This window comes from Saccostrea cucullata, unplaced genomic scaffold (assembly GCF_032062105.1).
Source record: "Saccostrea cucullata isolate Sc308-1 unplaced genomic scaffold, CSIRO_AGI_Scuc_v1 ctg2304, whole genome shotgun sequence".
NCBI classification, from domain to species: domain Eukaryota; kingdom Metazoa; phylum Mollusca; class Bivalvia; order Ostreida; family Ostreidae; genus Saccostrea; species Saccostrea cuccullata.
In genome coordinates, this window is record NW_026936738.1 from 25,156 (window position 1) to 51,434 (window position 26,279).

Here is a 26,279-nt window from a genome sequence, read left to right on the forward strand (position 1 = left end):
TTGGTTTTCACAATAACTTTAAACAAAATACAATTTTTGGCCGCACATGGCTCACATAAATTTCCTTTCTTAAAAAATAGATTGTTATGTTTTTTATATACTAAAATGTCTTTCAAAATGTTTGTCTCTTTAAGCTACGATTGGGGTCTCTTTTTTTGGTCAGAATTTTCTTGATTTTTTTTTTTTTTTTTTTTTTTGATTTTTTTTTTTTTTGGTCGTTTCTTTAAATGTTATGAATATTGGAAAGTCCTTTGAAAAGGTCAACAAAGGGGAGTACGATCACAATGCGTTTTATTTTTTTTTTTCTTTAATTTAGCAGATCCGAGCGATTGAGTTGCGACTTTCGTAAGCCTTTTTAATTTCTACTTCATTACTGGAATATCCTCGTTTTCGCAAATTCTTTTTCACTTATCACGTTGGTTTTGATAGTTTTCCTCTGCGGAGCAAATACGACGTGCTCCAAGACACAAACCGTACGGAATTGAACTTTTTGTAGATTCGGGATGGCTGGATCGAGGATTTGTATGTTGGTCAGTTGGTCTGCTGTAAAGATCTTTTGTAAGAAATCCGTTTTCCAGAGAAATAGATACATCAAGAAACTGTTTTTATTTTTGAAAAACGCATGTCAAGCTGAATGTTGGGATGTAAAATATTTGCAGTCATATGGAAATCATGTAGTTTATTTTCTGTCCCCGTCCAGATCCCAAAACTGCCATCTATCTAATGTTAAAAAATTGGGGGGGGGGGGGGGGGTTTGCAATTCGCCAAAAGAATATTTTCCCATTCACCGCAGCTTTCGTAAAAATGACCTGTGTAGCGCAGGCCGAACATCGTGGGGAGCCAGCTCAAACTTAAACATGTTTATCTTCATATAGTTAAAAAGTGTTACGGTGTCTCTTTTTGTAAAGAAATATCAGTTTCTTTCACATTTATTTCTTCTTCAGTAAAATCTAATTACAGGGAAAACCTTTTTTTAAAAAAATAAAACAAATGAAATAAACAAACCAAAAATATACAGATATTTTATTTTTGAAAAAGCGCAATCAAGTTTTCCGACATTACAAGTAAATGTAATCTTCATGTAAATACATGACAGAAATTTTTTTTTCTTCAAGATTATAAATAATCAGAAAGAAATGTTAATATAAGTAAACAGTAAATAGTCTGTCCTATTCGAGATCTTATACTTCAGGTTCTTGATACCGTCTTGCATAACCCTTTCCATGCCTGTCCTGAGAAGTTTGAACCTGTGTGGAAATAAATGGAAAATAAGACATATGCAGAGATCTTAGGATTATATATTTGTTTCAGGGGACAGGAAGACTTTACAAAAAGAAATATATGAAACATTGTAGTTGGAGATTGTCCATCCATAAATGGAAGACTAACTAGAGCAAAACTGGTTCCTTGCGATGCAAGCAGACCTTCCATTAGATTCAGGGAAGAACACGTAGAACAAGAATGCAAATAGAAATGATAAAAACACAATTCTGAAGACCAAGCGACTAATATTGATGTGAAAAGCCTTCGAGATTTATTTTTTCTTATTTAATAACAAGGATCTTGGGAAAAAAATACTGGAAACTACTTTCTCTTTAACCGGAGATGATCGATCGACGCAGAATAAGCTCTAAAATCTGTAATGACTTTAACCATTCAAATTCGTGCAAAAAATAAGATTTTTCTCGACTACTTCCGGTTTAACCACAATGATGTCGATAAACGAGAAATGAGAAACGAGAACACTTCCCATGACTCAAATAACCTCGAACACTTCCTATGACTGAAATAACCCAGAACACTTCCCATGACTAAAATAACCCAGAACACTTTCAATGACTAAAATAACAACGAACACTCCCTATGACTAAAATAAACCCGAACACTTCCCATGACTAGAATTACCCCCGAACACTTCCCATGACTAGAATTACCCCCGAACACTTCCAATGACTAAAATAACCCCGAACACTTCCCATTACTGACATATCCCAGAACACTTCCCATGACTGAAATAACCCCGAACACTTCCTATGACTGAAATAACCCTGAACACTTCCCAACAATCCCTATGACTAAAATAAACCCGAACACTTCCCATGACTAGAATTACCCCCGAACACTTCCCATGACTAGAATTACCCCGAACATTTCCCATGACTAGAATAACCCAGAACACTTCCCATGACTAAAATAACCCCGAACACTTCCCATGACTAGAATAAACCCGAACACTTCCCATGACTAGAATTACTCCCGAACACTTCCCATGACTAGAATTACCCCCGAACACTTCCCATGACTAGAATTACCCCCCGAACACTTCCCATGACTAAAATAACCCCGAACACTTCCCATGACTGAAATAACCCCGTAAACTTCACAGAACTGAAATAACCCAATTACAGTCGAACACTCCCCGTGACTGAGATTACCCCGAACACCTCCCATGACTGAAATAACCCAGAACACTCCCCATGACAAAAATTACTCCGAGCACGTCCCATGACTAAAATAACCCCGAACACTTCCCATTACTGACATATCCCCGAACACTTCCCATGACTGAAATAACCCCGTAAACTTCACAGAACTTAAATAACCCAATTACAGTCGAACACTTCCTGTGACTGAGATTACCCCGAACACTTCCCATGACTGAAATAACCCCGAACACCTCCCATGACTGAAATAACCCAAAACACTCCCCGTGACTGAGATTACCCTGAACACTTTCCATGACTGAAATAACCCCGAACACCTCCCATGACTGAAATAACCCCGAACACTTCCCATGACTGAAATAACCCCGAAAACTTCCCATGACTAAAATAACCCAGAACACTTCCAATGACTGAAATAACCCAGATCACTTCCCATGACCGAAATTACCCCGAAAACTTCCCATGACTGAAATAACCCAGAACACTTCCCATGACTGAAATAACTCCGAACACTTCCCATGACAAAAATAACCCAGAACACTTCCCATGACTAAAATGATCCAGAACACTTCCCATGACTGAAATAACCCAGAACACTTCCCATGACTGAAATTACCCCGAAAACTTCCCATGACTGAAATTACCCAATTACAGTCCAACACTTACCATGACTGAAATTACCCCCGAACACTTCCCACGACTGAAATAACCCAGAACACTCCCCATGACTGAAATCACCCAATTACCGTCCAACACTTAACATGACTGAAATACTGTAGACGTACTTTTTTCCACGGGGTCATAATTCCGCTGAATCTCAATTTCTTTTTAATCCGCGAGTAGAAAATTACGCTGATTTCTTAGACTATCACTATATGCCTTAACTTTATTTTAATACGCTTGGACAAATCTCCGCGGATAATTTGTGACCGCGTACATAGCGTAAATTAATAACACTTCCCATGACTGAAATTACCCAATTACAGTCCAACACTTAACATGACTGAAATTGCCCCAGAGCACTTCCCACGACTGAAATGACCCAGAACACTCCCCATGACTGAAATAACCCAATTACATTCGGACACTTCCCATGTCTGGAAAGTATTACAAAATTACAAAAAAAATATTTTTCTTGCAACATCCGGTTTTATCGGAAGTCATGTCATTCGACTTTCGACATTATTAAAATTTGTATAGAGAAAACTCCGTTTTTATTTTTGTTGCTTTATTGAGCGTTTGTAGGATCAAATGCGGGACAGAATAAATTACTAATTTTACACGTTACTCTTTACTTTGAAGACTATGGGTCATCAATATCTGCCCCTAACAGCTTGGCAATAGCCACGAATTGCTCATTGAGCAATAAGTCCGGCTAAAAAGAAACTTAAGAATTACAAGAATTCATTGGAAGACGAACGACATTACCTAAAATTGTGCAACTAAAGAGTTTCTAATTCATGTATGAGTTTTTATTTTTGTATGTCCCTGGAGGGTAAGTATGGCCCTAGAGTGAGATTTCCGTCTTTTTGATCAGACTCAATCTAGAGCAAGACTTCCGGTGAACGTCTGTCGGGGTTTAGTTCTCTCTACTGACTGGTCTGATTAGAATATGTGTAGAGAGTACTTGAAAAAAATCAAGATTTAATGCGGGGGAAGACTAGCTATGAGGGAGGACTCACCCTACAAGCATATCTTACTTCGTGGATGTGTGACTCTGAAGTGAAACTTCTTCGGGTGTACTCCCGATCTGAAGTCCGAATTCCCCCAGCTTCACTGGAGTAAGACTTCCTTAGAAAAATCTTATGATGGTCATACTGGTGGAGTGACCATCATAAGACTCCGGCCAGGTGCTCTACCAACTGAGCTATCTGGCCACCGGCGATCGAACCAGGCTGACCACCACATTCCTCCCTCCTTAAAGGTCTTTGGACTCCAAAGACCCCAACCAAGGAGCATCCCCGGCAGGTATTTCATCTATCAATTCCAGGGTATGGCACCTCACCAAATGTAATGGGAGAAGAGAAAATGCAGCGGTCCAGACTGGGATTGGAACTCGGGTCCCCTGAAACTCCGATCGCGTGCTCTACCATCTGAACTACATGTATCTGGCCTTCGGCGATCGAACCAGGCTGACCGCTGTCGCATAATATTCGTTCCGGGTGTTTCGCGTTCCGGCCGGAACCTTAGAATCATAATATTGGTTCCGGATTTTACTGTAATACAGGTTCCGGCCATGAGTTCAATATTCGAATCGCGGTATATGTCCAGATTTCATTCCACATTGTGTCATGGAAGTAGTGGGGTTTTTCTTGAGTTTTTAGCATGACGCAGCGACATTCTATTTTCGTGCGTCGCGCAATGTTTTGTACTTACCAATTTTAAATAGATGAATAAATAGCCTGATGATACTCTTTCTGATACATATGACTTTGGTCGCATTATAAGGCTTTGTTTATCTTATGTATACAAATCGGTTATCTACAACTCAATTCCTTTTGTTTATTTAGTGCATGCCAGGTGTGAATCTCTCGCTTCAATGCACGCAAACCCGTAAAAACAGGTAAAGAGGCATAGTTAGGAGAAAAACAATTTAAGACTGGGATTACGAAAGACTAACATTTAAAGAAACACAATGTCAAAGAATTGATTAATTGATAGATTTTTTATTTAAGAATTCGATAAAAGTAAAGAACAAATATTGATAATTATATATTTACGGAATGAAATTCTCTGTTTAAATGATATTTATACACGTGTTGACATTTCACCAAGTCGAGGCTCAAACACGGCTTCCATTCCTCATAATTAAAGATTTTTTTTTTCATAATTAGATATTATTGATGAGATGGCATGATAATATGGTTTATATTCCATTTGAAATAAGTATGTGATTCACTGTTGAAGAATCTTACGTATATGGTTTATTTTCTTCTAAATTAATCTTCATACTACATGTAGGTACAGTACATGTATTTCATGATGATGTGATTTGTTCTGTAGTGAAATAAACATGAAAACATAAGAATACGAGTATGGTTTATTCCCTTTAATACCAAAAAAGCCAAGCACGTGTAATTAATGAAAATGATAATTTTTTTAATCGTCGGAAGAAAAAAAAATAGTAATTGATATATGAAAAGTAGAGACAATATATGTTAACTGGCTCGGCTTTTTATTTAATACGATCAAGTTAAAAAAAAAATCATTTTTTTTTTTCTTTTACTTTTCTTTCGTCTTTTTTTTTTTTTTTTTTGCTATTTGTTTGTTTTAAAGGAATTAAAATGCACATTAGTGTTACCTCGAGGAATGTCCTAACCACCAACCGCTTAAGATATGTGGTAAAAAAAAATTATTTCTGCATGGGTGTTTGAATACATAAAACACGATGAAGTTGGTAAAAATATGATCGTTTTATACATGCCATTCATAGGTATCGGAACCGGAGGGGGTGGGGGCAGGGAGGCTTAGCCCCCACTTTTTTAAAAAAAATAATCATAATATAGACATCGTACATTGGGGCGTAGGTTTACCCCCCCCCCCCACACACACACACACACACTTTTTCAACCGATTCGTTGCAGTTGAGTTTTAAAAAGGGGAAATGGTAGTGTTTGGAAAAAATACTGGCACTTGAAGACGTTCTATCATAACCCCCCCCCCCCCAACCCCCACGAAATAGAATTTTCGTGTTTAGACAATTGACACAATTTCTTTTTTTTGCTTGTTAAGATTTTTTTTGTAGGTTTGATTTTTTTCTTTCACTTAAGCCCCCCCCCCCCTTCAATTTGCTTCTGACGCCAATGTCATTATGTTGAAATAATATCAACTGCTTCGGAGAAAAATATTAAATAATTACACGAAGGTAAAAAAAATGCACATTTACACAGGTACATGTAGGTTAAAGGTAAACTGCAATAATGTTCAGGTAGCTGCGCTACGTGTTTTAAAAATCTCACCCCTTCTCCAATTTAAAAGAAAATGGAGATTATATTTCAACAGCCCCACAAAATGAAAAAGTTGTTTATCAATATTCCAACATTTTGTTATGGGGGAGTTTCAATTATAACAGTTGCAAAAATGTAAAAGTTTTATTTAATTTTTAATTATTAATTTGCAAAACATGGAATAGAGTTCTATTTATTTTTTCTGGAGCATCACTGTTGTAGAAAAGAAGAAAATTACGTAGCAGAATCATGGCATATTGTAGATGCTTGTCTGCACAAATCGTGGCAATTGAAGGTAAGACGGGACGACAATTTATAGGGAATAAAATTATATTTTTTAATTAAAATATTATACATGCAGAACAAAATGGATCCGTAGAACCAACTGGGATAGCGGGAACAAGTGTCTAAGGGGAGTGATTTTTGGGAAAACAGAAGCTAACATGGGAATACAAGTGTAAAGAAAGAATTTTCTAAAATGTTCTCATTAATACCCAAGGTCATGCAAACATGATTTATAAAACAAGCTAATTCAGAGAATCTATGTCCCCCGCATTACGGAAAAGAAGAGCATGCACGAACCGACGGGGGGGGGGAGTTAAGACGGGTGTGTGTTAGGGAGTTATGGTATGACATTTCATTGCAAAATCGTAAACGCTTCTTGAGATATCGTCCATGGCCAGAAATGAAAGTTTTACACCCAGAAAGAATATACAAATACATGTATATGAATTAACGATGTTGACCTTTGAAATTTTGACCTCAAAACCAATAGTTTAGAGGCTTTCCTCATAAATAAGACATAGGGAGTTGTGGTATAAAATTCCAATCAAAGGCTTCTCTCCGTATATATCGCATGGAAACGAAAATGTTAGAAATAAAATTTATGAATTCATTACCTTGACCTTTGACCTCAAAATCTTTAGGGCTTTTTTAGGCCATAGGAGGTTTTTAAAATTTCTATCCTGTAGCTCAAAGGTTTTTTGTCTGTATACCTGTATTTCGGGCTGTCATTCTGTCTTTTCCAATCTTTGACTATGATAACTCAGACTGGAACCCAAATTATGGTCATATTTCTAGGTGACTCTTACTGAGAGTTATTTTAAAAATCTTTTGCTATTTTGAAATTCCTTTTCCACTTTGTGTCGATAAGTTAGCCCGGAACCAAAATTATTATCATATTTAACGTTCCGGGTTAGCATTACTGGGCGCATTTTCAACTATTTATGCTACTTTGAAGTTCTCTTTCCTTTTCATGACGAAGATAAGTTAGCCCGGAACCAAAATTATGATCATATTTAACGTTCCGGGTTAGCATCACTTTTCAACTATTTTTAGGTCACCTGAGTAAACTCAGGTGACCTATTGCTATCCGTTTTTGTCTGTCGTCGTTCGTCGTACGTCGTACGTCGTTCGTAAACTTTTGAACATTTTCAGCTTCTTCTCTGCAACCACTGAACCAATTTTAACCAAATTTGGCACAAAGCATCTATGGGTGAAGGGGAACAAAAATTGTGAATTTCATGATCCCTGCCCCCCTGGGGCCTGAGGGGTGGGGCCAAAACCACTAAAATTAATGCAATCTTTAAAAATCTTCTTCTTTACTCCTGACCATCAAGCAGTCAAACTGTTTGCATGATTGTAATCAGCATTGAGTCCTCTACCAAAATTGTGAAATTCATGGCCCTGGGGTCAGGGGTTCTAATGCTAGGGCAGGGCTAAATAAGTATATAGTGAAAATGCATTATTTCTTTGAAAATCTTCTTCACTGCTCGGGGGTATTAAATAAGCCAACTAAGTAGATAGTTATGATGAGCAAGAGTGCCTCTACCAAAATTGTGAATTTTTTGGCCCCAGGGTCAGGGGTTCAGGTGTTAGGGCGGGGCTCTATTGATTATATACAGTGAAAATACATGATTTCTTTGAAAATCTTCTTCTCTGCTCCTGGGTATTAAATAAACTAACTAAGTGCATAATTATGATGAGCAAGAGTGTCTCTATCAAAATAGTGAATTTTATGGCCCCAGGGTCAAGGGTTCTGGTGTTGGGGGGGGGGGGGCTCTATAGATTATATAGTAAAAATACATGAAATCTTTGAAAATCTTCTTCTCTGCTCCTAGATATTAAATAAACTAACTAAGTGCATAGGTATGATGAGCATGAGTGCCTTTACCAAAATTGTGAATTTTATGGCCCCAGGGTCAAGAGTTCTGGTGTGGGGGGGGGGGGCTCTATTGATTATATAGTGAAAATACACAAATTCTTTGAAAATCTTCTCTGCTCCCTCCTAGGTATTAAATAAACTAACTAAGTGCATAGTTATAATGAGCAAGAGTGCCTCTACCAAAATTATGAATTTTATGGTCCCAGGGTCAAGGGTTCTGGTGTGGGGGGGGGGGGGCTCTATAGATTATATTGTAAAAATACATGAATTCTTTGAAAATCTTCTTCTCTGCTCCTAGGTATTAAATAAACTAACTAAGTGCATAGTTATAATGAGCAAGAGTGCCTTTACCAAAATTGTGAATTTTATGGTCCCAGGGTCAGGGGTTCTGGTGTTAGGGCGGGGCTCTATAGATTATATAGTAAAAATTCATGAATTCTTTGAAAATCTTTTTCTCTGCTCCTAGGTATTAAATAAACTAACTAAGTGCATAGTTATGATGAGCAAACATGCTTTTACCAAAATTGTGAATTTTATGGTCCCAGGGTCAGGGGTTCTGGTGTTGGGGGGGGGGCTCTATTGATTATATAGTGAAAATACATTAAATCTTTGAAAATTTTCTTCTCTGTCTCTGGGTATGAAGCAGATGAACTACCTATATAGTTATGATGAGCAAGGGCAATAATCCTGCAGAATTGTGAATTTCAAGGCCCCAGGGTCAGGGAAGGGGTGGGGCTCTACTTATATACTGAAAATGAATTGATTGTTTGAAATCTGCTCCTTTCTATTTATAAAACATTTAATATTTTTTTTAAGGGTGCCTTTTTAAAATTTGTGCAATGTGTAGACCTAGGGTCAGGGGTTTATTTCACAGTGTCACTACTGATTATTGCTGAATATTACTTAGTTGGAATGCATTTTTGTTCCCCTACCTTGCGTATGGGTATTCAGTACCCCTGCGAGGTGATCATGAATACCGGTAATGAATTTCCTTGAATTTTTCATGAATTTTATTCATGAAATGTTCATGAAACGTTCATGAAGATCCTATGAACTTATTATTGGACATTTTCATATCAATAAACCAAGCTAAGCAACTGCTAAGTGTAAGTTATGATGATCAATGGTGCCTCTTTCAAAATTCATGAAATGTTCATGAAACGTTCATGAAGATCCTATGAACTTATTATTGGACATTTTCATATCAATAAACCAAGCTAAGCAACTGCTAAGTGTAAGTTATGATGATCAATGGTGCCTCTTTCAAAATTGTGAATGCCATATAGCATCTGGCTTAAAACATGAATCAAATTCAATAACTGGAAAGTTGTTGCAGAATGCTCAGGTGACCTATAAGGCCCGTGGGCCTCTTGTTGCTACTTTGAAGTTCCTTTTCCACATTAGGCCTAAAATAAAATATTGTTTGTTTGCAGTTGCCGACCGACCCACTAAAAATGCACCCGAACCAAACTTTTTTTTAGCCATTTTGTAATATTTTTTCTCTCTCCAATTTTTCAGGATATTAAAACTGTTTCATTTTCAATTTTTGTTTTTGTTACAGTATTAGATTTATTAATCTATTTAATAAATCTATTATATTTCATGTTTTAATTTGTACAGAAATGTATTGATAAAGAATATATAAAGGTCACCCAGGTAGAACAGGTAGTACCTGTACTTAATTATTATTTCCTTGGGGTATGAAGGTTCTGGTCTTTGGTCTTTGGTTTGAAGTATACATGGTTTTTATTGGTTTGGACATTGTAAGGTTGTGTTTTATTGGTTTACTTGTTTTTTCCCTCCAAAAGTTGTTTTGTTATGGTCATTCTTTGTCCAGTCTTTCAGTAGAGAGGGCCATATTTATAGTTTTGCTAATTAAGACTTTTGACATTTGACTAAGACGATATTTCTCTCTATTAAGGGCATTTTCCTTTATGCTGTTTCCTACTTTCCATTTCTGTGTTCATTTGTATGTGAATAAATGGAGATGTTCTGAACCCTGAAACGGACTTACTTATACTTCTATTATAACTAAGAAACCGTTACATTTTCATCAACCATCAGTTTATACTAAGAGTACAGCTTATTCATGTATAGTAGGCCTATGAAAAACTCTGTTTTATGTTATCTAACAAAAATCTGGAAACAATTTTTTTTTCAAAAAAAAAAAATTGCCTACCTACCTACCCAGACTAAAAATTATAGGTCGGCAACTGCAAACAAAGAATTTTTTAAGCTTGGCCTTATGACGAAGATAAGTTAGCCCGGAACCAAAATTATTATCATATTTAACGTTCCGGATAAGCATTACTGGGCGCAATTTCAACTATTTTGCTACTTTGAAGTTCTATTTCCTTTTTATGACGAAGATAAGTTAGCACGGAACCAAAATTATATGATCATATTTAACGTTCCGGTTTAGCATTACTGAGTGCATTTTCAAGTATTTTTGCTACTTTGGTGTTTCTTTTCCACTTAATGACAAAAATAAGTTAGCCCGGAACCAAAAATTATGGTCATAATAAACGTTCCGGTTGCAATTACTGAAAGATATTTATTATACCCCCCGCTTGAAAAGCGGGAGGGTATATAGTAATCGTTAATTCCGTCCGTCTGTACGTCCGTCCGTCCGTCCGTCCGTCTGTCCGTCCGTCTGTTACGCTTTGGGGTACCCATCTCTTATCCGCAACTCCTCTCATACCAATGAATGAAATTTGATGCAACTTTCACAGAATCTTTATTACATATTGCCATTGTGCACCTCCTATTTTACTTTTTGATTCGACACATATTTTGGATTTCCCGGCCACAGGAAAACATGGACTTTTTCACCAGTTATAACCATATGGGAGGCGGGGGGTATCATTTAGTGAGCTCATCGCTCACAGTACCTCTAGTTCATATATTTTTGCTGCTTAGTTGTTTCTTTTCCATTTTGTTACGAAGCTAAGTTAGCCCGGAACCAAAAATTATGGTCATAATAAACGTTCCGGGTTGCAATTACTGAAAGATATTTCATATATTTTTGCTGCTTAGTTGTTTCTTTTCCATTTTGTTACGAAGCTAAGTTAGCCCGGAACCAAAAATTATGCTCATAATAAACGTTCCGGGTTGCAATTACCGAAAGATATTTCATATATTTTAGCTAATTAGTTGTTTGTTTTCCAGATTTTGACGAAGCCAAGTTAGCCCGGAACTATTTGCTACTTAGTTGTTTCATTTGCAGCTTTTCACGAAGTTAAGTTAGCCCGGAACCAAAAATTATGCTCATAATACACGTTCCGGGTTGCAATTACTGAAAGATATTTCATATATTTTAGCTACTACGTTGTTTGTTTTCCAGTTTTTGACGAAGCCAAGTAAGCCTGACGAAGTTAGCCCGGAAACAAAAATTATGTTAATAATAAACGTTCCGCGTTGCATTTACTGAAAGATATTTCATATATTTTAGCTACTAAGTTGTTTGTTTTCCAGTTTTTGACAAAGCCAAGTTAGCCCGGAACTAAAAATTATGCTCATAATAAACGTTCCGGGTTGCAATTACACTACTGAAAGATATTTCATATATTTAAGCTACTACGTTGTTTGTTTTCCAGATTTTGACGAAGCCAAGTTAGCCCGGAACCATGAATCGTGGACATGATTAACGTTCCGGGTTGCAATTACTGAAAGATATTTCATATCTATTTGCTACTTAGTTGTTTCATTTGCAGCTTTTCACGAAGTTAAGTTAGCCCGGAACCAAAAATTATGCTCATAATGCACGTTCCGGGTTGCAATTACTGAAAAATATTTCATATATTTTAGCTACTACGTTGTTTGTTTTCCAGTTTTTGACGAAGCCAAGTAAGCCTGGAACCAAACATTATGGTCATAATAAACGTTCCGGGTGGCAATTACTGAAAGATATTTCATATATTTTAGCTACTTCGTTGTTTGTTTTCCAGTTTTTGACGAAGCCAAGTTAGCCCGGAACCATGAATCGTGGTCATGATTAACGTTCCGGGTTGCAATTACTGAAAGATATTTCATATCTATTTGCTACTTAGTTGTTTCATTTGCAGCTTTTCACGAAGTTAAGTTAGCCCGGAACCAAAAATTATGCTCATAATACACGTTCCGGGTTGCAATTACTGAAAGATATTTCATATATTTTAGCTACTAAGTTGTTTGTTTTCCAGTTTTTGACGAAGCCAAGTAAGCCTGGAACCAAACATTATGGTCATAATAAACGTTCCGGGTTGCATTTACTGAAAGATATTTCATATATTTTAGGTACTAAGTTGTTTGTTTTCCAGTTTTTGACAAAGCCAAGTTAGCCCGGAACCAAAAATTATGCTCATTATAAACGTTCCGGGTTGCAATTACACTACTGAAAGATATTTCATATATTTAAGATACTAAGTTGTTTGTTTTCCAGTTTTTGTTAAAGCCAAGTTAGCCCGGAACCAAAAATTATGCTCATAATACACGTTCCGGGTTGCAATTACTGAAAGATATTTCAAATATTTTAGCTACTTAGTTACTAGTATTTGTTTTCCAGTTTTTGACGAAGCTAAGTTAGCCCGGAACCAAGAACCATGGTAATGATTAACGTTTCGGGTGTAATTACTGAAAGATATTTCATATATTTTAGCTACTTAGTTGTTTGTTTTCCAGTATCTGACGAAGCTAAGTTAGCCCGGAACCAAAAATTATGTTTATAATAAACGTTCCGGGTTGCATTTACTGAAAGATATTTCATATATTTTAGCTACTAAGTTGTTTGTTTTCCAGTTTTTGACAAAGCCAAGTTAGCCCGGAACCAAAAATTATGCTCATAATAAACGTTCCGGGTTGCAATTACACTACTGAAAGATATTTCATATATTTAAGCTACTTAGTTGTTTGTTTTCCAGTTTTTGACGAAGCTAAGATAGCCCGGAACCAAAAATTATGTTCATAATAAACGTTCCGGGTTGCAATTACTGAAAGACATTTCATATATTTTAGCTACTACGTTGTTTGTTTTCCAGTTTTTGACGAAGCTAAGTTAGCCCGGAACCAAAAATTATGCTCATAATAAACGTTCCGGGTTGCAATTACTGAAAGATATTTCATATATTTTAGCTACTTAGTTGTTTGTTTTCCAGTTTTTGACGAAGCTAAGTTAGCCCGGAACCAAAAATTATTATTGTCATAATAAACGTTCCGGGTTGCAATTACTGAAAGATATTTCATATATTTTAGCTATTAAGTTGTTTGTTTTCCATTTTTTGACAAAGCCAAGTTAGCCCGGAACCAAGAACCATGGTCATGATTAACGTTTCGGGTGTAATTACTGAAAGATATTTCATATATTTTTGCCAAAAACTATGCTCATAATAAACGTTCCGGGTTGCAATTACTGAACTACCTATTTCAAGTTACCATCATGTGTAGATGTAGAAGGGGCGGGGGTGTTAGCTCCCCTTAGTTATCTAAAGAATTTAGTTAAAACAATCGAATTAAATTTTGATCCACTCGCATACTCGCTACCTTTAGTGTAGCTACTAGCGAGTATGCGAGCAAATCTAGGCTAGCATCTAAAACCATATTCGAATACATGTTTTGTATAATCATATATGTGACCCCCCTCCCCTCCAAAAAAAATCAGGTTTGGAGACGATTAAAGTTTTTATTTTCCTTATTTATTAAGAACATTTCTGAGTTAGTACTTCTTTATTGGGTGTATCCCTATTCCTTTTTTTTAGAAGCATGTTTGAATTTAAGACTGATATGTTTAAGTATTTTTTTAAAAATTCATTTTAATTGATTTCTATTGCATACATATATCTTTAGCAGATTAGTCCATTTTTATCCAAGTTTTGTGTAAAAAAAAGAGAGTAATATAATAGAGTTATTTGTGTACAATCTAGTTTACATTTAGCAGAAACAGAAAAACGGAGCTACATGACAATATGCAAGTAACTTTTCTTTTCAGAGTTGTTTGTATTATTGGATAAGTATTTTAGAAAAGATATAAGGCATACATGTAACATCTTTTCTTGTTCTTTGTCCAAGTTGATCAACTCTCTCTCTCTCTCTCTCTCTCTCTCTCTCTCTCTCTCTCTCTCTCTCTCTCTCTCTCTCTTCCACGAAGAGGAAGTCACCTCTATAAACTTTCTTTAACTTTTTGAATATGTGTTGTTTCTCTGCTGTTTTTATTATTTACATCGGCTTAAACCAATAAATGCAGCAGATTGGTTTAGATCTTTTGAATGTATCCCCCCCATCCCTCCGTTTTTGTCCCAATAAAAAACAATCAATTGTATATTTATATCTACTTTGAAAGGACTTGAATAAATCTTTTACAATGTTTTAATCTTTAAATGCATACATGTCAATGAGCGCATTCTTATTAACTGTTCTCTCCATTTCTATTTGTACAGGTATATACATATATTCACACGGTATGATGTTCATAAATGGATTTAGTTCATTTAAGAAATCATTAATTTACAGTAAATAGTTGATTTATTTAAGCGAAAAACATTCTTAATTGTTTTCCTGACACCAGCGTTTCTTAAAATCACCTAAGATATGACATGTCCGTAGTCATCTTAAAGTTAGGACTAAGATTAGGAGGTCTCCTAAGAAAGGATAGCTTCGATGGCCTCACGTAAGACTAAGATATGTCCCATCGAGTTCTAGAGCGGAAATACACGTTTTATCAGAATTAAAGAGAAACGTTTTCTTCTTTTCCAAATAATTACCAAATAATTATAGTTTTTGAAAGTTCGTACAAAAAAAATATTATATCTATAGGAAAAGTCATTCAAAGATGTCTTTTGAAAAATCAGGTAGGTGATGGAACAAACGTTCGCGGTTGCCTTCCCCACTAAGACTCCTTTGTTTGTTGAACACATTCAACAAATTGTTAATTAAAATATAGAAAATTTCATACCAAGCAAATCAAGTTTTTTGTCTATTGTTCACTGCAGGGGAAGGGGGGATGAGCAGACTTCGCAATGCTATACATATAAATAGTAAAATACAGATCTGTGTCTGTAATACATTTCTTCTTCAGTGTTATTTTTACAAATGAATACAAATTTATTTGTACTTACGTGCATAAATAAAAATGAGTTGAATTTTATTCAGAAGTTTTTAGCCGTGTCATTGAAGCATTTCCAAGCTGATTATGTGCATGTTTTGTTGACATGTAACATTAAAATTAAAAAAAAAAAAACTTCACCTGACGAAGAAAAATAATCAACAAACACTTTTCCTTCGTATTAAATGCTTAAATTATAAATTCCATTTTTATATCCGGCATGCACTCGTTTCCCATTATGTTCTTGTATTTTAATTTATTAATATATTTGGTTTTAAAAAACGCAACTACATGTATGGGTGTTTAAAAAATTGTAAGGAAATTAAAATATTACCTAATAATTAAAGATTTTATCGTAAATATAATTAATCTATCATGGTGGTCATATGTGTTTACGGCGATTCGCAAGACTGAGCAATTATTCGTATCGATAGAAGCCAAGTCTATCGTAAAACAGCACGATGGGGGTATATCAGTGTAAACAAGTTTCACACCTTCTTTTGTTTACAAAGAATCAAAATAATCAACTGGAATTTCATGGATTAATATAATATTTAAATCAGAAACATCAATAAATATATAATGTCTCTGGTAAAAAGACCGCATATTCTGACTTGAAATGTAAACATATATGTATGTCTTACGATTAAGTCCTGCTGTATCATATACGAAGGTATAAAAGAAAGAAGAAAATTAAAATTATTAACAGCCAATATTAAATATAAATAGAGAGTTTAATAGGGTGCTTGGTTGCCCGGAACGTTTTTTACGGCCGGAACCAATCTTACGCGGACCGGAACGTTTATTATGGCCCGGAACCAATATTATGGGTATTTAGCGTTCCGGCCGGAACGCCAAGTTACCCGGAACGTATATTATGCGACACCGCCACATACACAACACACCAAAAATCAGCTTAACGTCTGTAAGCGTTTAAACAAATGGAGGAAAACCAAGTGGGACAGACTGATGGACAGAGGGACAGACTCGGAGGAAACCTATTGTCCCCTACGATTTTAGCGGTAGGGGACAAAATTATCGTCAAGTGAAGACGAAAGGTAAGTTTGAATATTGTTTTTGCGTTTATTTGTCAGTGTTCGTCTTAGAAATTTACAACGTCAATGAAAAAATAAACATTCTGTTTAAATATTTACTATACAAGACAATAACACTTTTTTCGAAAGTTTATTCTCGAATTTTGCGTAAGAGAGTCAAAGCACTAACAAGATTTTAATGCCACTATTTATCAGGGGCTGTGAAGCGAATCGGTTAAAGTATAAGAATCGAAAGAATACGATACTTATAATATCTATTGCAATGATTCGAACCACGTGAATCTTAATTACTTTTGAAGACAGAATATTCTTATCTTGAGAATTTTTGTTATACATGTAATTTCATAAATTCCAATAATGAGAAAATTACTCTAAATATATTAACTGGTACTTATTCTCAAAGTGAATATGATTTTTTTTTTAATCTCAAGCTATATGCATTCTGCACTTCTTGTTTACGTATTTCCTTTGAGAATGACACACAATACAATCAGACGTATGTTTTATGTTGTCGGCCTTCTGCAGGAGTAAGAATGGCTCATGCAGGCACATTGCTGATGGAAATAAATACTGATGGACATAATAATGAGCAAAGAAAGTAGATGTGTTTTGTCGCAGAGATAATGTACCTTTGCGTACAAGAGGACAATATGTATGGCAAATTTCGATAAATTATCTTTTTTTGCATGTAAAATGAACAAAATAATTTGGCTGGAAAAGGCATAGTACCGAATACGCAAGATCTGCACCAAAAACCTAAATTTTATGCATGAAGATTTCTGTTCAAGATATAAAATTGAAATCAAACATGTGTGAACATATGAATTTTTTTTTATACCCCCCGCTTGAAAAGCGGGAGGGTATATAGTAATCGTTAATTCTGTCCGTCCGTCTGTTACGCTTTGGGGTACCCATCTCTTATCCGCAACTTCTCTCATACCACTGAATGAAATTTGATGCAACTTTCACAGAATCTTTATCACATATTGCCATTGTGCACCTCCTATTTTACTTTTTGATCCGACACATATTTTGGGTTTCCCGGCCACAGGAAAACATGGACTTTTTCACCAGTTATAACCATATGGGTGGCGGGGGGTATCATTTAGTGAGCTCATCGCTCACAGTACCTCTAGTTATCTTTTTTTTAAAATTGCATTAAGGGGTTTTGAAGAAAAAAAAATCAAATTATAAATACCTTTCAGCATTAGGCGGGCTTTGGTCATGTTTCAGCATTATGTACCTTGAGACGTCGGGCATACTTCTAAGGACTGTCATATTATGAAATATTAACCTATTTAAAACAAAAGGTGAATAAATTGTTAAATATATGTACTTAAGTCCTTTGAAACATTATTATAACTATATAGCTGTATACCTAGTACATATCTTTCCTTATAAATGTTTTAAATCAAATATATTAATTACTTAGTGTTAAAGTAGATTTCAATGTCGAGGTTTCATATATTAATTGATGTTGTCGTTTATTAAATTTTCATTCGTAAGTTGAAACTGACTAAATATCAAAAATTAGCATTCCCAACATTAGATTGAAAATTAATAACACTTTAATTTTTGCTCAATGGAGAATAATTTAAGTTGTTTTTTTCAATATTTCTGTTTGTCTATGAAATATAACATTTGTTTAAATATTTCAAAAGCGTTCATTTATTTCAATGTAAAATTTTACACGCCTACATGACAATATCAATACATCAATTTATGATATATCTATATTAACCTATTATATAAGTCATCGTCTTCCCCTCCCCAGCCGCTAAATTTGTTGGAAAACCCATTGACAAATAAAATTTGGTCCTTTGTCATGGCTGACACCCCACCAAAATTTGTAAGGTATGGCAGTCTGAAATAATAAAGGTTTATGATTTTATTATTATTGAATGTTTTGTATGGATATCAATTGCGTGAAAAATGAAAAAAAAAATATACAGTTAAATATATTAAAATACAAGCACTTGATCGAATGTCAACATGAACATAAGTATTTTTTTCTTTTTAATTTTAAATAGGACGTTGTTTTATCCTTACCGGTAGTTGAATTTGTCCACGGCTACAGACATATGTCGCGGCAGTTCAGAACATCGATAAAGGTTGTGATCGTGTTCTGGGAGGAGATCGACGTCGTGTAAAAAGTAACAGTCAAAGTCTGCCTCCTTGCTGGCCTCCAGGAACCCAACATTTAACAGAACACCTCTGTTAAACCTAATTTCTTTATCCTGGAGAAAGATTTCTATAATTAAAATTCACATTTCGAAGCAAACTTTAAACATACATTAAAAAATATGATTTTTCTATAGCTGACACCTAACGGACTTCCTCTACTAAAAATGTTGAAGAGGGACCATCACCGGTTTTCTTGATACATTAATTTTCAAATTCATATGCATATCTTTTGATTATGTTATCACTTCTGACAAAATCAACAAAGAAGAATATTCACTTCTTTTAAATAATCAATTTTAGAGTATTGCATTAGCAATTTATACAAATCCCCAAGGGGCAAATGTTATATTGATACCAATAGAAATTTAAAATAACATAATTCGGCCAAAATTCGATGAAGTGAATCAAAATGCTAACTTGATCAAAATAAATTCGTACCCAAAATCAACTCAGTATCTGCAAGCATTTAAAAATTGCCGAAAAGTATTGATAGCTAAAAAGGCTGTAATTCCGTGAAAAGAACATTGCTTTGTAACGAAATGCAAACTAGATCTAAAACTGATCAATATACATGTACTTATACCAAAAATTAACTTAATATATGCAAACATTTAGAGGAAAAAATCTAACAGTGAATGGAACAAACAGAGACAGGAGGAGGGACAGAGAGACAGACAGACAGGCAGACACCTAGACAGATAGACAAACAGACAGGCAGACGAATGGAATACCTATAGTCCCGGTTTCTTTGTAGTTTAGGGGATTTAAAACATTGTACAGAATTGCTTTTTGTTGTAGACGATTGTAAAAGTATTTTCCATTTTAACCACAATAAAGTCAAAGTACAATGTAAGTTTAAATGCAATAATTTCCATTTATTCCTTGGTTGTTTGAGTATCATGCGTGACCCGTCAATAGAAAGTAATTTAATTCTTACCAAATCAATGATATAGATTTTATATTCCAGTTGCTGCCTCATCAGAAATGGATGCATATGGTTTATAAATATTTTCAAATGTTCTTGTCTGTCCCTGAAAGGAACTAGTAGCGCCGCCTTCTGGCGTGCTTCGCAGTTCGAGGGACGAAATTGCCCCCCACACTGAGCATATCTGTATTTCTGTAATGTCTCCACTAAGTGAATTTCATCGTCCATAACAGGTTTTCTATAGCCAACTGAAAAATATTTGATTGCTAATTAAATATCAATATTTTTAGCAATGGTTCACCATATTAATATTTTGAAAGTTAATGATATAAAAGATTTCAAAGTTCGAGCTTTGATGCAGATACATGTACTATGCACTTTAATAACGCTAAGTGGAGATTTGTAGCTACATTTTATTGACTTTTAACGAGGCCGAGTCTAATTCGAGTGCGCATGCCTTTGCACAGCCCATTTCATTTCATGCAGTCATTTGTACGACAGTGCACCTTCGCCAAATATTTTGATTTTAATGAAAAATTAACATTATCTATAACCCCTTCTAGATTGAAAATGTGATTTTACGAAAATAATTAGGAAAAAACTCCGAAATGGCTCTAACGACGTTACCATTTTCGGATTTTGTGAGCAATGCATTACGCTGAATAATGACACATGACTTGCTGGTAAGGTCAAACCGTTCATGGAAATTATACTAAAAAGATTGTAAATTTATTTATAGTTGATATTGATTAATTTTTTAAAAACTGGATAGCCAGTGGGATTTTACATGTTAAAGATTTATTTGACAATGATGGTAAATTCAATTCATTGTTAGATTTTTTAAAATTGTATAAAAACAAGTCAAACTAATTGTGGGAATTTAAAATTCTTACTTCTGTTTTCAAACATTTACTACTAAAGTATGATTTTTCAAATTGTAAGTTTGTTAACATACGATACAGAAACTATTTTCTCTTCTACACAGGATATGTTAATGTCATAGATCAAAGATGTAACTTTTTCTATGAGAATCTTGTACATAGAAAATTTTGTAGACCATGTTATCAAACAGTTTTAAGCAAAAAATTCAGCGTTGAAGCCTCAGAATGGAAAAATATTTATCAATGTAATTTATATGACATACCCGATAAACAACTTACAGAATTCAACTTTAACCTTTTTAACAATATTCTTTGTAATCATTTCTATCTCACTAAATGGAAAAGAGAAACGAGTAGTCATTGCAAATTATGCCACGTGAACGAAACTTCAAAACATCTCATTTTTGAACGTAGAAATGTTATTGAAATATGGAACAGATTACGTTTGTACCTGAAAATAGATATCAAACAGATACATGTAAAATTGGATTTAGCTCTGAGCGCAATAGAAAAAAAAAATTACTCAACGCTCTCATCTCTTATGTTGCCTATAGAAATTACAAATATAAGATTTACTGTCAACTAAATTCCTTAGATGAAACTAGTTATGACATTTTCAATCACGTTGAATCTTCATTTATTTCTATGCTTCCATTATGAAAAAATTAAACTCTATTGACTACAAACTTTTCAAAACTTGTGCATAAAATATTTCTGTATCAATTGTCTTGAGATAATACTGTCATATTGTTTGTAATTTAATTTGCCTGTTATATATATATATATATATATATATATATATATATATATATATATATATATATATATATATATATATATATATATATATATATATATATATATATATATATTTGCTTAAAAAAAATAAGTATTTAGTTTCTATAGATCAACCTAGATGGTGAGCTTTTTGGAAATTTCACAACTTGGTGACTTTTAAAATTAACTATCATCTACTTGAATATCTCTTGGGAAAAAATAAAAAAAATATGGAAGGAATGTGATAATTTTGCTTTTTTACAAAAAAAACCCCATAGGATCCAATTGTAAATTTTCCTAAGAAATCGCGGTGGTAAACATTAGATTTTTTAAATCTTAAACAATTAATATAAAAGTAAAAGTAAATTATTTTAAAAATTATCAAAATCCCTAGGGCAGAAATAATTCTGTCGCTAATACATGTATAACACAAGAAATCATACTTTAAAATAATTTTGGTATATCTCAGATATAACAGGACATTTTGGTTTTGGTGCCGGCTCTGACGTATCCCTGATTAAACCTGAAGATATAAATATAATTTCATAAATATATTGTCCGGTATCTTCCTTACACTTATAGCAGATTATCACGTCAATTCTTTCCTTAAACTTATAGCAAATCATCGTGTCAATTCTGTCCTTAAACTTATATCAGATCATCATGTCAATTCTGTCCTTAAACTTACAGCAGATCATCGTGTCAATTCTGTCCTTAAACTTGTATATATATATCACTGTTTGTTGGTATTAAAAAGTGAAAATAAAATATATATTTGCTTAAAAAAAATAAGTATTTAGTTTCTATAGATCAACCTAGATGGTGAGCTTTTTGGAAATTTCACAACTTGGTGACTTTTAAAATTAACTATCATCTACTTGAATGAAAAAGAAATCTCTTGGGAAAAAATAAAAAAAATATGGAAGGAATGTGATAATTTTGCTTTTTTACAAAAAAAACCCCATAGGATCCAATTGTAAATTTTGACAGCTTTTGAGATGACCCCTTAAGAAATCGCGGTGGTAAACATTAGATTTTTTAAATCTTAAAACAATTAATATAAAAGTAAAAGTAAATTATTTTAAAAATTATCAAAATCCCTAGGGCAGAAATAATAAAACTCGGCCTCGCTAATACATGTATAACACAAGAAATCATACTTTAAAATAATTTTGATAAGAAGAAACTATACAAAAAACTTCTCTACTTAGATACGGTGAAATAACAGGACATTTTGGTTTTGGTGCCGGCTCTGACGTATCCCTGATTAAACCTGAAGATATAAATATAATTTCATAAATATATTGTCCAGATCATCATGTCAATTCTTCCTTAAACTTATAGCAGATTTCATCACGTCAATTCTTTCCTTAAACTTATAGCAAATCATCGTGTCAATTCTGTCCTTAAACTTATATCAGATCATCATGTCAATTCTGTCCTTAAACTTACAGCAGATCATCGTGTCAATTCTGTCCTTAAACTTATATCAGATCATAATGTCAATTCTATCCTTAAACTTTTATCAGATCATCGTGTCAATTCTGTCCTTACACTTATAGCAGATCATCGTGTCAGTTCTGTCCTTAAACTTATAGCAGATCATCGTGTCAATTCTGTCCTTAAACTTATATCAGATCATCGTGTCAATTCTATCCTTAACCTTATAGCAGATCATCATGTCAATTCTCTCCTTAAACTTATAACAGATCATCGTGTCAATTCTATCCTTAAACTTATAGCAGATCATCTTGTCAATTCTGTCCTTAAACTTATAACAGATCATGGTGTCAATTCTGTCCTTAAACTTATATCAGATCATCATGTCAATTCTGTCCTTAAACTTAAATCAGATCATCGTATCAATTCTGTCCTTAAACTTATAGCAGATCATCATGTCAATTCTGTCCTTAAACTTACAGCAGATCATCATGTCAATTCTCTCCTTAAGCTTAAAACAGATCATCATGTCAATTCTGTCCTTAAACTTATAACAGATCATGGTGTCAATTCTGTCCTTAAACTTATATCAGATCATAATGTCAATTCTATCCTTAAACTTATATCAGATCATCGTGTCAATTCTGCCCTTAAACTTATAGCAGATCATCGTGTCAATTCTGTCCTTAAACTTATATCAGATCATCGTGTCAATTCTCTCCTTAACCTTATAGCAGATCATCATGTCAATTCTCTCCTTAAACTTATAGCAGATCATGGTGTCAATTCTGTCCTTAAACTTATAAGAGATCATCGTGTCAATTCTGTCCTTAAAGTTATATCAGATCATCGTGTCAATTCTCTCCTTAAACTTTTATCAGATCATCATGTCAATTCTGTCCTTAAACTTATATCAGATCATCGTGTCAATTCTGTCCTTAAACTTATAGCAGATCATCATGTCAATTCTGTCCTTAAACTTACAGCAGATCATCATGTCAATTCTGTCCTTAAACTTATAGCAGATCATCGTGTCAATTCTGTCCTTAAACTTATAACAGATCATCGTGTCAATTCTCTCCTTAAACTTATAGCAGATTCTCATGTCCATTCTGTCCTTAAACTTATATCAGATCATCATGTCAATTCTGTCCTTAAACTTATAGCACATCATCATGTCAATTCTCTCCTTAAACTTATATCAGATCATCACGTCAATTCTGTCCTTAAACTTATAACAGATCATCATGTCAATTCTGTCCTTAAACTTATAACAGATCATCGTGTCAATTCTGTCCTTAACCTTATAGCAGATCATCGTGTCAATTCTGTCCTTAAACTTATATCAGATCATCACGTCAATTCTGTCCTTAAACTTATAGCAGATCATCATGTCAATTCTGTCCTTAAACTTACAGCAGATCATCATGTCAATTCTGTCCTTAAACTTATAGCAGATCATCGTGTCAATTCTGTCCTTAAACTTATAACAGATCATCGTGTCAATTCTCTCCTTAAACTTATAGCAGATTCTCATGTCCATTCTGTCCTTAAACTTATATCAGATCATCATGTCAATTCTCTCCTTAAACTTATAGCACATCATCATGTCAATTCTCTCCTTAAACTTATATCAGATCATCACGTCAATTCTGTCCTTAAACTTATAACAGATCATCATGTCAATTCTGTCCTTAAACTTATAACAGATCATCGTGTCAATTCTGTCCTTAACCTTATAGCAGATCATCTTGTCAATTATGTCCTTAAACTTATAACAGATCATCACGTCAATTCTGTCCTTAAACTTATAACAGATAATCATGTCAATTCTGTCCTTAACCTTATAGCAGATCATCGTGTCAATTCTGTCCTTAAACTTATATCAGATCATCACGTCAATTCTGTCCTTAAACTTATAACAGATCATCGTGTCAATTCTGTCCTTAACCTTATAGCAGATCATCTTGTCAATTCTGTCCTTAAACTTATAACAGATCATCACGTCAATTCTGTCCTTAAACTTATAACAGATCATCGTGTCAATTCTGTCCTTAACCTTATAGCAGATCATCTTGTCAATTCTGTCCTTAAACTTATAACAGATCATCATGTCAATTCTGTCCTTAAACTTATAACAAATCATCGTGTCAATTCTCTCCTTAAACTTATAGCAGATCATCATGTCAATTCTGTCCTTAAACTTACAGCAGATCATCGTGTCAATTCTGTCCTTAAACTTATAACAGATCATCGTGTCAATTCTGTCCTTAAACTTATAGCAGATCATCACGTCAATTCTGTCCTTAAACTTATAGCTGATCATCGTGTCAATTCTGTCCTTAAACTTATAGCAGATCATCACGTCAATTCTGTCCTTAAACTTATAGCTGATCATCGTGTCAATTCTGTCCTTAAACTTATAGCAAATCATCGTGTCAATTCTCTCCTTAATATAAACTTATAGCTGATCATCGTGTCAATTCTTTCATTTTAATGAAGTCGAGAACACAGTGCGATCATGTCTAAAACGTTATCTTTATAACGAAAGTGTGTGGAAATAATTGTTAGGAGAAATGTTCGTCGGGTTTTATTCGAAAACGTAACTTCTAAAATGAAAAAAAATTGAAACATTTCGAAAGGTTGTTTTCTTGTTTTAAATTGTGTGTAAATATCAATAAAGAACATCAGGCATACTCACAATTCTCCAACGTACTATCAAAATGCTCTTCGTTGACTTTCTGATATTTTGACAACTGAACATACACGTAGTTTTTAAAGCTCCCTTGGTAAATGAAAATACCAATAATAAAGAATTGGATAACGAAAAGCAATGACCATAACATGGCTGTCATTCGACGACATGGTTTCCAGAATATGGCTTTTCTTGTTACTGTTAATGAGGTCTCTTGACGTTGATTCATCTCCGAAATTTGAATATAGTGGTACTTCAGTGTAAGATTCAGAAAAATCTTCAACAATATCTGAAATTTTATCAAATATGTCCATTTTTTAAATAAACAAGATGTGTTTGTAAAACACTGATGCCCCCCTATGGCAACATAGCAAATATTAAGTTTTTCTTAAATGCAAATTTAATTAATTGGTACTAAAAGTAGGCTATTCTCACTGGAAAACAAATGTGAAATTTGATAGTAAGCTAGTGTCAAAGTTTTTTAATAAGTACAAAAATCTCCAAGGTCAGGGTCAAAAGGTCAATGTAATTAGTATCAAATGAAAGGTCTTGCAACATAAAATACTTATGTAGAGCATGAAAGCCCTAGCCCTGACCGTTCAGAAGTTATGGTCAACGTTCAATTTCTTAAAAAGTAGGTCAAGCTCCAAGGTCAAGGTCAAGGGGTCAAACTTATTGTTATCAAATGAAAG

The 26,279-nt window shown here is 34.1% G+C and overlaps 1 protein-coding gene across 1 annotated transcript; it reads right to left on the reverse strand.

The window, feature by feature from the left end:
- Positions 1 to 1,126: 1,126 nt before the first annotated feature.
- On the reverse strand, positions 1,127 to 25,816 carry LOC134246409 (beta-1,4-galactosyltransferase 1-like). Its single transcript, XM_062728772.1, has 7 exons — positions 25,594 to 25,816; positions 22,660 to 22,725; positions 19,807 to 20,042; positions 18,735 to 18,922; positions 18,427 to 18,549; positions 17,884 to 17,979; positions 1,127 to 1,247 (listed from the first exon to the last, which is right to left on the reverse strand). The coding sequence occupies exons 1-7, from the start codon at positions 25,814 to 25,816 to the stop codon at positions 1,127 to 1,129; spliced, it is 1,053 nt and encodes a 350-aa protein (XP_062584756.1).
- Positions 25,817 to 26,279: the final 463 nt, after the last annotated feature.